At 30.9% G+C, this 12,517-nt stretch overlaps 4 protein-coding genes across 4 annotated transcripts; 2 read left to right on the plus strand and 2 right to left on the minus strand.

The window, feature by feature from the left end:
• Positions 1-105: 105 nt before the first annotated feature.
• TBLA0A07540 (uncharacterized protein) lies at positions 106-1,626 on the plus strand (the record flags this gene model as incomplete). The annotated part of the gene is made up of 1 exon (XM_004178015.1): positions 106-1,626. One exon carries the CDS (start codon positions 106-108, stop codon positions 1,624-1,626), a length of 1,521 nt encoding a protein of 506 aa, XP_004178063.1.
• An 808-nt stretch (positions 1,627-2,434) lies between these two features.
• SPB1 (27S pre-rRNA (guanosine2922-2'-O)-methyltransferase) lies at positions 2,435-5,038 on the minus strand (the record flags this gene model as incomplete). The annotated part of the gene is made up of 1 exon (XM_004178016.1): positions 2,435-5,038. The coding sequence occupies one exon, from the start codon at positions 5,036-5,038 to the stop codon at positions 2,435-2,437; it is 2,604 nt and encodes an 867-aa protein (XP_004178064.1).
• Positions 5,039-5,953: 915 nt separating this feature from the next.
• Positions 5,954-8,179, minus strand: PRD1 (metalloendopeptidase; the record flags this gene model as incomplete). Its single annotated transcript, XM_004178017.1, has 1 exon — positions 5,954-8,179. One exon carries the CDS (start codon positions 8,177-8,179, stop codon positions 5,954-5,956), a length of 2,226 nt encoding a protein of 741 aa, XP_004178065.1.
• A 564-nt stretch (positions 8,180-8,743) lies between these two features.
• Positions 8,744-12,502, plus strand: MRC1 (chromatin-modulating protein MRC1; the record flags this gene model as incomplete). The annotated part of the gene is made up of 1 exon (XM_004178018.1): positions 8,744-12,502. One exon carries the CDS (start codon positions 8,744-8,746, stop codon positions 12,500-12,502), a length of 3,759 nt encoding a protein of 1,252 aa, XP_004178066.1.
• Positions 12,503-12,517: the final 15 nt, after the last annotated feature.

A 12,517-nucleotide genomic window follows, 5' to 3' on the forward strand; every position in this document is an offset into this window, starting at 1 on the left:
AGAAAAGTTACTAGATACAATTGATAGCAACTAATATTGGAATCTATCAAACAAGCTTATAAATAATTATTAAACAAACACAACGATATACACTACACTGATCTTATGTCGTTCGAACAACTTCATAGAGAGACTGCCGCCAAACTAGACGATGCAGTAGATAAAATCTGTTCTCAATTGGTCGTAGAGAAGGAACAATTGAAGACCATGACTGAAGGGTTTATTGAAGCAATGGAAAACGGGTTAAACCATCCTAATTCTTCTGAGGTCAATTCATCCACAACACCATCTCCAAATTCTGCAGGTTTATCGATGTTACCATCTTTTGTTACGGGTTTACCAAATGGTACTGAACGTGGTATTCTATTAGCATGTGAATTGGGTACTATGCATTTCCGTATATGTTCTGTGGAATTGTTAGGAGATCACACTTTCCAATTGAGACATGTCAAGTCACATTTACCACAAGAAGTCATTGAAGAGGATACTGCTTCAAGCGATAAATTATTCTCCTTTATGGCAAGACGTACCTATGCTTTCATTAAGAGGGCTCATCCAGAAGTATTGGACCCACATGCAGGTGTCTCTATGAAAATGGGGTTCACTTTCACTTATCCTGTTGAACAAACTTCTTTAAATGAAGGTATCTTGATCAGATGGACTAAAAATGTTCAAATTAAAGATACTGTAGGTAGAGATGTTGTTCAATTATTCCAAGATCAATTGGACTCTCAAGGTTTGGAAAGAATCCGTATTGTGGCCTTAACCAATGATACTGTAGGTACATTTTTGTCATTGTGCTATTCTTCTGGATCTTCTATGTCAAGTTTGGCCACTGGTGAAGTGGTTGAGCCTGTCATTGGTTGTATTATTGGTACTGGTACCAACGGTTGTTATATGGAATCTACAGAAAATATTGGGAAATTACAACCGGAATTACGTGAAAGATTAATTAGAGAAGGTAAAACTAAGATGTGTGTCAATACAGAATGGGGGTCCTTTGATAATGAACTAAAATATATCCCAACTACGAAATATGATACTTTGATTGATCAAAAATTCTCATCAAATCCAGGTTTCCATCTTTTCGAAAAAAGAATTTCTGCCTTATATTTGGGTGAAATATTAAGAAACATCCTATTAGACTTATACCAACAAGGTTTGATCTTAACCCAATATAGAACCGAAAGATCTCTACCACATCGTTTAAAGACTCCTTTTGAATTAGGTTGTCAAGTTTTAGCTCATATTGAAATTGACGACTCTACCAACTTACGTGAAACAGAATTGACTCTATTGCAATCTTTAAGATTACCAACTACTCCACAAGAACGTTATGCCATTCAAAAAATTGTTCGTGCTATTTCAAGACGTAGCGCTTATTTAGCTGCAGTTCCAATTGCTGCTATCTTAATGAAGACTGGTGCTTTAACGAAAAGATACCACGGTGAAGTGGAAGTTGGTTGTGATGGCTCAATTGCTGAATATTATCCAGGTTATAGATCTATGTTGAGACATGCTTTAGCTTTGTCACCAATTGGTACAGAAGGTGAAAGAAAAGTTCATTTAAGAATTGCCAAGGATGGTTCAGGTGTCGGTTCTGCCTTATGTGCTCTGGTTGCTTAATTTTTTATATAGAACATCTCTTTAATGACTCTGCACTTTATAGTTTGTTTCTTTTCTAAATATTTGATTTTACGTACTTTATATTTATGTTGAACACTTGATTTTTGTTATTTTGATGTTTTACTCTTTAATTGTTTTATTTTCAACTATTTTACTTCTAATCAATTATTTTAATCTATACTAAAGGTTTAAATTTATGTAATAAATTTAAATATTATTCAAGTTATAATTCCTATTGAAAACCCTTTCTTTAAATATGAAAAAAAGTTCAAAACATTCAACATCAATATTTACATATTTGTCAAATAAATTATGTTCTGAATTGAAAGTAAAAACCAAGATGGTAATAAAAAACTGTAAATAAACCATTACTTTATACTTTTAGCAAAGAAAACTGTAAATATTTACATTTTTTTTCATAGCAGCATGTCGTTTTTTCCTACTTGGGTTTTTTATTGCCATGTATATATCCTAATTAGGATATATACATGGCCCATTAACACGAAAAATCTACACGAAAATTTGAAAGAAAAAAGACAATTATACAAATAAAAATGTAAACAAATGATATTAAAAAATGTAAATACTCTTAGGTTCTCACCACCACATTACTTATTTTCATGCCTATAATTTCAATCAAACAGCTGAGGGGAAAATATATGTCTTTAGTTAGTAATATACAGAATGTTTATTTATATTTATACAATTAGAAATCAGTTGTCAACATATATAAGTATAAATATTTATGCCTAAGTTGTTATTATTGCTATATTTTATTTTATATTATTTTTTTGGAATGCTCTTTCATTTAGTTTTTCTTCTTATGATGTTTCTTAGCAATTCTCTTCAATGCTCTTTGTTCGTTCTTCAGAACACCATCAACCATCTTATATTTACCTTTAATACCCTTAGGTCTACCTGATAAACCTTTGTTACTACCTGCAGCAACAACCAATGTAACCTTAGGCTTAGATCTTTGCTTCTTGGTAACTTTACGCATCAATTTAGCAATTTCTTCAGACTTGTCTCTTTCAGATTTATCATTGTCATCATTAATTAAACCAGCCTTCTTCTTGATCTTCTCTAGTCTTGCAACAGCACGCATCTTCTTTCTAGCTTTAGCTTCAGATACCTTCTTAATTGGTCTAGCATTCAACGCGCGTAACTTCTCTTTAATTGCCATAGCCGCTTCTTTAGTTATTGGTCTATTGATCTTAGAATGTTGCTTCTCATCTTCAACAAACCATTCCGGTAAATTTTCTGTATCACGGAATGTGTATCTATTGAAACCTTCATCAATCATATTATGTTTTGTCTTTTGGCCTAATGCTAATTGATGTGCTAATGTCATTGCTTCAACAGTAGCAATATCAATTTCTTTAGAATGCTTACTTTTCTTGGTTTGTTTTCTTTCTTCTTCAGAATCATAATCAGAATCCATTATATCATTTAAATCAGTGTTAGCACTATCATTAGCAACAATTTCAAAATCGTTGTCACTATTACTTTCAGCATCACTGCTGTCAGATTCAGAGTTATTATCACTTTTCTTATCTCCAGTCGATATTGACATTTCGGAATGATTTCTTTTTCTTCCTAATTTGGAAATATCACCAACAGCTTCAGAACCAACATCATTAACATTAAATTTACCTTTACCTTTTCCAATCGGTTCCATACCTGGTAAGTCAGCTGAAACATTTTCAAAAATTGGATCGTTGAATAACATTTTAGCTTTGTTACTTAGTTTGCCTTTCTCATCTTCAGATTGACTTTTTAATTTACTAATTAAATTATTAATTGCTTCATCATCATCTGAATCAGATATGTCGGATGCTTCATCTTCTTCTACATACGCATCTGAATAGTCAATATCTTCATTTGCATCACCATCTGGTTGATTGTCAGTAAAACCTGTCCATTCCTCTTCGTGATCACCACCACGAGCTTGTTTTGCTCTAAACTTGGCATCTCTTTCCGATTTTCTTTCTTTATATTCATTATACATCATATTCATCTCACTTTCCAAATCGTCTAAATTACTTAGATCATCACGTTCGGTGACTAAAGTTTCATCAATATGAATATCATTATCTTCCAATAATTGATCCTCTGTAAATACCATTCTCTTCTTACCCTTAGCAATCTTATCCAAAATACCAGTTTTCTCAGCTGTGTTTAAATTAAATAAGGAATCTTTACCAATGCTTGCAGCATCGATACCAATATCCTTTGGTGTCAGCATATTCATTTGCATTCTTGTTAACTCCTTTTGTTTAAGTTCATTCTTCTTTCTCTTTTCACGTTTATTCTTTAATCTTTGTTTCTCCTGTAAATTTTGTAATTCTTTCTCGATTTGTTCTTCCTCTGTCATTGGTTCAACAGTAATTTCTTCTTTAACTACTTCACTTTCATCTTGGATATCTAATAATTCTCTGGCATATTTTCTCCATTTTAAAATCATTTTAAAGTCTTTCTTACCTAAAACCTTTAAATCCTCTATACAGCTTAAAAATTCTTTTGTAGTTTGTTTCATTTTCTTTAAAATCTGCCATTCAGTATTATTTTTATCAAATGTAAATTTATTCATTACACCTAACATAGAAATTGGGTCTTCAGTTTTGACAAATTCCAAAATATCCGTTTCATGATACAATAAATTGTCACCTTCCTCATAACCCTGTCTCTTTCTCACCTTCTTTTCTGGGTTATAGATCCTAGATTCCATATTTTGTGGACCATCTGGTAATTCTTCAAAAACTTCCTTTGGATCTAATAACCTTGGGTCTATTCTTTTTGGAGCCTTAAAACCTTTACAAACAACAAAAATTTCTGCAGAAACATTTCTTGAAGCTGGTGGTTTTGTAGCTTCAACTTTTTCGAAAAACTGTTGAAATAGCCAGATAAGTTTATTATAATCCTTTGATCTGAATACCTTGGTGATGAAAGTACCATTAACAACTAAATTTTCAACTGCTAATTTTAAAGCTTGTAATGTTAAATGAGACTGGGTAAAAGCATCTTGAGCCCAGCCAAGACCGACATTTGGAGCACCATCATGTAAAACAGTATCAGCTTTCCAGGTCTTCATATAACCTCTAAGTTTAGATCTACAGTCTTCAGTCGTAATATCACTTTGGAAAGTAATGACATTTGGCATAGGCTTCATTGGGACAATATCAACACCAATAATTAAGGAATTGATGGGGCATAATTTGGAGGCAACTTGACACCACGAACCTGGAGCAGCACATAAATCGATAACTACCTTGGATTTCTCTAAGAAATGACCATATTTTTCATTAATTTGAATGATTTTAAATGAAGAACGAGCACGGTAACCTTTTTCTTTAGCTAAATAATAGTATCTATCTAAACGACCTTTACTATTTTTCTTCTGAGTTTTACCCATTTCTCAATAAAAGTAATTCTTGAATTATCTGATATTTAAAAATAACCAACAAATAGATTATGTAGTAATATATCAAAAGATAATCAACTATACCTTAGTTTAAATTTTTTAATACTTTTTTAAACAATTGAGTTTTTCAAGCTCATCGCATCTCGAAAATTTTTCAGAATCAAAAGCGATGCTCAAATTACCCGGGGTTCTCCAAATGTAAGCGCCATAAGGATTAATTTATCTAGCAATCTAGGCTGTCTATAAGAAAGCATGATAACTTAGCTACATTGGTAAAATTATAAATATTTATTGTAAAAATATAGAAAATTTGGGTTAATATAGTACTAGGTAAAATTTAAACTTATCGAAATATAGTATAAATAAGGAAATCTGTGGAAATATATCATAACTTAAGTTCACTATAGTAGATACTGAAGAAATAATATTAAAAGACAAAATAATAAAAGCATTTTTGAGAAATAACGATTGGTTATAAATATTCATCTTTGATAAGAAAGTCTTAAAGATAGAATGTGCTTGACTAATTGTAAGTAAAACTTCTTAGGAATTAGATTTACTTGGATATTATATTAAAAATATTGTTAATGTATTAAAAAAATTAATGGAGTCCCTCTGTTAAATACATATAATTGAGATTTTGTAATAAATTTTCTGTTTCTTTATTTTTCTTTTTTTTATTTATCAAGTTATACTTAAGAAGAAATTATATATTTAGTTATAAATTCTATATATTAATAATTTCTTGAAAATAAATAAATACAAAAAAATATAAAATAAATTCAAATAATTCCTCAAAAAACTAAACTAAAATAGAAAACTTTCTTTATAATAAGTAGAAGAAAATAATTAATATTATAAAAGGAGAAAAAAGTTGAGATTATAAAGAAAAGAAATTATTTAGAGTTAATTTAGACCTAATTCTTTTAAGAAAGCCTCATTTGATGGTTTTCTACCCAAAAATTGAATCAAATTATCTTCAATCTCATAGAGTCCACCTCTTGCTAGAACCCAATCTCTGTATTCTACCCCAACTTTAGTTTCTAATGGATTAGCAGCAAATTTAGTATAATACATATCGGTAGCAAAAACTTCTGCCCACATATAGCCATAATAACCAGCAGAGTATGAATCAGACATGATATGCCCAAAAGAATCATAACCTTTAGTGAATAAATCACCATTCTCAACTAAACTAACTTCCTCTCTTAATTCATTCCATAATTTTAAGAAATCCAAATTTTCTAGATCTTTTGAAGTATGAACTTTCATATCGAATAGACCGAAGTGTAACTGTCTTAAAGCGAATAAAGCACCATTAACATGTTTTGTAGCGACTAGAGAATTTAACAATTCAGTTGGAATTTTTTCACCCGTTTTATAATGCTTTGATAAAGATAACAATTCGTTTTTATTCCAAGTCCAGAACTCTAACATCTGAGAAGGAGCCTCAACAAAATCCCAAGGAACAGCACCTGGTCCATTAAATCTTGAATTATTGTTTTTGCCAACTAGATCATGAATACCATGACCTAATTCATGGAAAAAAGTTGTAATCTCATTATGCTTCAATAAAGCAGGTTTATCAGCAGTGACTTTTGAGAAGTTACAAACCAAAGCTGTAACTGGGTACGATCTTTCATTATTTGGTTTAATATATGATGAAGAAATACCGAAGTTAGCAGCATGACCATATTTACCATCTCTAGGATGTAAGTCGAAGTAAATCCAACCCACAAATTCTGGGTTTTCTGGATTATCCATTTTCCAAACAGCTAACTGTTTAACTTCCTTATGCCAAACATTTTTATTTTTAGAATCATCTTTTTCTTCGATAAATTTCAAATTTAATAAAGTTTCGTAAATATTTAACATACCTTCGATAGTAGAATCTAAAGGATAGTATTCTGATATTTTTTCTAGGTCAACATTATAGTTATCCTTTAAATACTTATTATCATAATATCTATGATCCCAGACATAATAATGGTTGTCAAAAGGTAAGTTCAATTCTTTAAACTCTTTTTCTTTAATAGATTTTAATATTTCAATTTCTTTTGATCCTAGGGGCTTTAATCTATCAATTAAATCTTCTAAAAATTTAAAAACTGAATCTTGGGCCTTTGCCATTTTCAACTCTAAATTATAATTAGCGTAGGTTGAATAACCTAGGATATCTGCTAATTGATTTCTTAGTTTTAAGGTATTAGTAAATAAGACAGTATTCTCCGAAACTTTATTTTGGTCACCAGCAAAAGCTTTTTTTCTAGTTTCTGGATTCCTTGCAGTCTTCAAAACAGGGAAAATATCAGGATATTTAAAAGTCACCTTGTACATTTCCTTACCAGTTTTCTCATCATTGAATTTTTCGAATTGCTCCATAACAGAGTCTGATACACCATCTAATTCTTCTTTAGTGAAGGCAACAAACTCAGTTTGTTCCCCCAAGTTAGTAGCAAATTTTAATGAATTATTAGCAATAGCTTTTTTTATTTCTTTAATCTTTTCTCTTTTAGATTCATCGAGATTTAAACCAGCTCTAACAAAATCTCTGTGAACTTTTCTAACAAACTCATAATTTTCCAAATCTTTAGGGTCCTTCTCGTATTTATCTTTTGAATCTTTAATTTGATTCCAAATTTTATCAAATTGCAAGAATAACCCGTATCTTAAAGATGTTTCGATTTCGAAGTTTTGTAAAAGATCTGTAGCTTTAAATGACGCGTCTCTAATATCCTTTTCCGACGAGACATGTTGTAAGAAAGTTAATTGGTTTATCAAAGATCCTACTTTATTTTCATAATTCATATAAGGAACTAAGAAGTTATTAAAATCAGGACTTTTCAAGTTAGTTAGGGCATCATAAAAATGATTGCTTTGGTCAATTAAATCTTCTGCATCTTTAACCAATTGAGAAGGAGTCCAATTCCAAGTAGGAGCAGCCTGTGGGGCATTTAAATTCACACATGCAGAGCTGGACATTGATGAATAAGAGGATTTAAAATTTAAAGGGAGATTTTGAATAGACCTTAGATTGAATTGATTCTTGAAGACGATTGAATAATTGAATTCTCTTGCAAAAAGACCGTAACACCTAAGGAATAGAACACTAGTTTGATTTGCTAGCCACATTTAAACGATATTTAAATGCCCTTTTTTTTTTACTTGCTCTAAACACTACCAATGCTATTATACAAAAGAGTTTTTGATAATTTTCGACATTATATTTTAAGGATTCAAACAAAAAAACTACTTGAAAGTGGTAGCGCCGTACTTAACAAGAATTAACTATTAATAGCCTTCCATTTCACAGAATGAAGAAAGAATTTATGCTAGGTATGAGTGAAATATGTTCTATAAGTTGATACAGGCCTTACTATCATCTATTTTTCAACTCAGAAAAGTTATGTTACCTTTGATATTTATCAAAAAAAGTTAGGTCTTAATGACAATTGTTAGATCCTGCGGTACAATTTTTTGAACTTTCTTTTTATTTATCTACGCGTTTTTTAATTCTACTTTGCTTTACGCGTCATTTTCCTGTATGGAAGCATTGCAGATTTATAATAATGGTTTCATCATAGTTGCATACGATTGGATTAAAACAAGTAAGAGTAAGGTATATTACAGTAGATATTTTTTTTGTAAAGAACAATTAGTACACAAATAAGACTAGATATTCGTCTGTTGAAATATATGAACATGGATGCTGTTTTCGATAGTTTAGATGAGCTGAAAATAAAGAAGAGAACAACTTATAAGAAAGTACCAGAACAGGTTGCGACTGAACTCGATAAAGCTGCTACCACTATATCAAATCCTGTTCCATCTTTCAATTTATCGGAGGGGTTTTTGTTTGCAAATGATAAATTAGAGAAAATTAAAAATAGATTAAACTTGGGATCCAAATCTAATAACACAACTACTGGCAATGTGGATATACCTACTAATCAAAATAAATTTAGCGATCAATACAAAAATAGCCTTAAAGAGAGTGATGACGAGAATGAGGAAATTTTATTCTCTCAAAGTCAAGCATTTTTAGATACATATAACGATACAAAAAATGAAGATGATCGTATTCTTAATAAGAACACTGAGGACGTGATTGATGAGGCAGAAAAGAGTACTACATTTACTACCAACTATATAAGACCAGCAACTCATTTAAATTTTAGGAATACTCCAAACAACATTCATTCTGTCACTCAAGAAATAACGCAACAGACCCAATTGATATCGTCAACACAAAATATAAAATTAAATTCCATTTCATATTCTCATAACCAAAAAAGTAAATTAGCATATAATACCTATCCCAACGAATCATTACCTACATCTCAAAGTATTGAAGAGAGATATAGAGTTGAAGACCCTGTCCAGACTACTCAAGATTCATCGTTTGCAAATACTCAACTAATAGAAGATTCTACTACCACAAGCCCTAAACGTACCATAGATTTTTCACAATTAAAGACTCAACTAATAGATAGCAACAAGACTTCGTTATTATTTCAAACACAAAAGATTAATGAGGAATATATTGCTCAAAGACAACAAATAGATAATTCACAGACCCAGACATCTGGCAGTTTTCACTTCTCTCTCTCTCAAACTAAAGAACTATCGGAGCCCCAAAACATTAGCCTGGGAATAGTACCTCTCATAACAAAGGATGATTATCATGAACAATCAGGAACACAAAGTAATGGAGCAGAAGAAGAGAATAATAATATTAATAATAATTCTAATACTAATAATAACCATGCTCCAATGCACATTTCTCTAACACAAAATAAACCCAATAAATTTACTATGCCTACTTCAGCTATATCCGATGAGGATCGAAATAGCCAACGTCCTTTGAATGAATTATCAACAAGTCGCTTGCTGACATTAACACAGATAGTACCATCATCTCCTGGGAAAGCAACAGCTGATGATCCTCCTAAGGGCCCATTAATGACACTCCCAGAAAAGACACAAGCAGATTTACTAAATACTGTTCCAAATCAGAATGATGCTCTTAATGAGATACCTCAGACAGCTAGGGATGATATTTTTCAAACATCTGTCAAAGATGGAATATTGGATAAGAAATTAAGAATCCATGAAATCCAAGATGCCTTACTGCAGGAAGTGAAAGAAAAAGAGAAACAAACAGAACACCATATACAAGATTCTGATTCTTTAACCAAAACTAAATTTACTTTTACAAAGGAAGATTTCCTAGCTGATTTAGATGATGACGATAGCGATGCTGTTTATGCCAATGGAGAGAATGATAAAAATGAAGACAAATCTGAGAGAGCTAATACGAGCCATGCAAAATTGAAAGCAATGCCTGTTACGATACCTCATCAACAAATTGAAGTTCAATTTAACAAAGTTCAATTAAAAAATGTAATTGCTAAGCCAAAGCGAAAAGTAATACTTTCCCAATATGAGAATAGATTAAAAGAAAACCTTTTGTATAATAATTCGATTGATTTATATTCAGATAGTGAAGAAAACACACAATCCGATATTTTATTCTCAACTGCCTCAAAGGCCCAAATTTTAGATATTCGTCATAAATTGTCAAAAAAGAAACCACAAGTTAAAAAGAAAACTATCCAAACAAATTTGGATCAACTATTTAACAAATTAAAGAAAGCTTCAAAAAAACAGATTTTCGATCATCAGAAAAATGCCATAGAGAGCAAAGGATTAAAATTGGAAGATTTAAAAAAAGAAAAAGAAATAGTTGAAAATTTGTTAGAACAAGAAATCGAAAGAAATAGAAAAATAAGGGCAAAAGAAAGGAAACGTGAAAATAAGAAAAATAAAGTTGATGATAAAAGTGTTCAATCTGCTAGTGACGAAGATGATTTCGATCATAGTGCCAACGAACTTGAAGATAGCTTTTACAATGATAGCGATGAGAATAAAGAAATAATTGAACCAGAAGAAGAAGATTCTGAAGATGATATTAACATATTTAGACATAAAAAAGGTTTGAAGCTCGTTACTGAAGAGTCTGATTCTGAAAATGATAATCCATTAGAAAGCGAAAAAATACCAATAAACCCAAATATTATTAACTTAGGCCATTATGGCGATAATTTGGATTCAAAGAGTACTATTTTTAATGAAAACTCTAAAAAGTTTATAGAAGACATTGAACAATTTGAAGCTGACAATTCTACCGAAAATTCTAACAATGAACTAAATGAGTTGGAATATAAAAGACATATAAAGCAAGAACTTGAGAAACAAAAGCTTAAGGAAGCAAAGAAAAAAGCCAAATTAAGAGAACTGAAAAAAGTAGGTGCATCCAAGATGTTTGATATGGAGGCTGAAGAATCTGAGGATGAGTGGTTTGGTATTGGTGGTGCTGATGGAGAAGTTTCAGATGAATATGATTCTGAAGTTGAGAAACTGATTGATGATTATTCCAGACAAGACTTCAATCCTGACGAAATACGTAATAAATTAATGAATGAAAATAAAGAGATGGATATTAAAATGGTAAATAGAATTTTATATGATATTAAGAATGGTGGATTTAGGAAAAGAAACAGAAATAATATCGATTTAGAGTTGAGTGATGACGAAGATGATGAACTAAGAGAGTATCGTATTAAAAGAAGAGAAATAATGAAGAAAAAAAGGCTTGAAGTTACTAATACCGACAAGATTTTAAAGACATCAAAATCAAAGGCATTTTTTATGAGTATGGTTGATGATATAGTTGAAACAAGCAATCCCTTTATGATTACACAACCATCGGATGATGATAGTGACGATAATAATATGGATTCTATTTCTAACAAAAATCATAAAGATGCTAATAATGCAAAAAAAGATAAAAAAGATAAGAGAACGGATGATCATGCAAGGCTATCCCAATCTTCTAGAAAGAAATTTGTAATGTCAGAAGATTTTGTTCATAAAACTTTATCGTTCTTGACAAAAAGTAAAGAAGTTAATGAGTTCCAACATGTGAACGAACATTACAAATCTCAAATTGGGACTATTAATGACATACAATCCCTAAAGCAAAAAAGTAGTATTAAAACTATGCATGTGCTCTCTATGATGTCCCAAGATACAAATGTAGATCTTGATGCTAGTGATAAAGATGATGATGACATGATACATCATGCTGGGTCATTTGACAATTCATTTGATGATCCTCTAAGTAGCGTATCTAAAGCTCCATCAATCATAAAGATATTTGGGTCAACTCATGATATTAATGATAAGTTCAAGGATGGAAATAAAACTGTCACAATATCTAATTCCTATAAGACTGTAGGGGGTATGAAAACTTCAATCACTTCATTTGGTAGGAGAAAGTTGGTTGCACCAGTGAAAACCCATAATAATTTCAATAAAAATAGAATTAGCAATATTAAAAGCTCCTCGAATAGTAAACTATTTAGAAACCAAGATAAAAGCTTCAAGGATTAATTTCATAATACGTAA

The sequence above is a fragment of the Henningerozyma blattae genome, chromosome 1 (genome assembly GCF_000315915.1).
Source record: "Henningerozyma blattae CBS 6284 chromosome 1, complete genome".
NCBI classification, from domain to species: Eukaryota; Fungi; Ascomycota; class Saccharomycetes; order Saccharomycetales; family Saccharomycetaceae; genus Henningerozyma; species Henningerozyma blattae.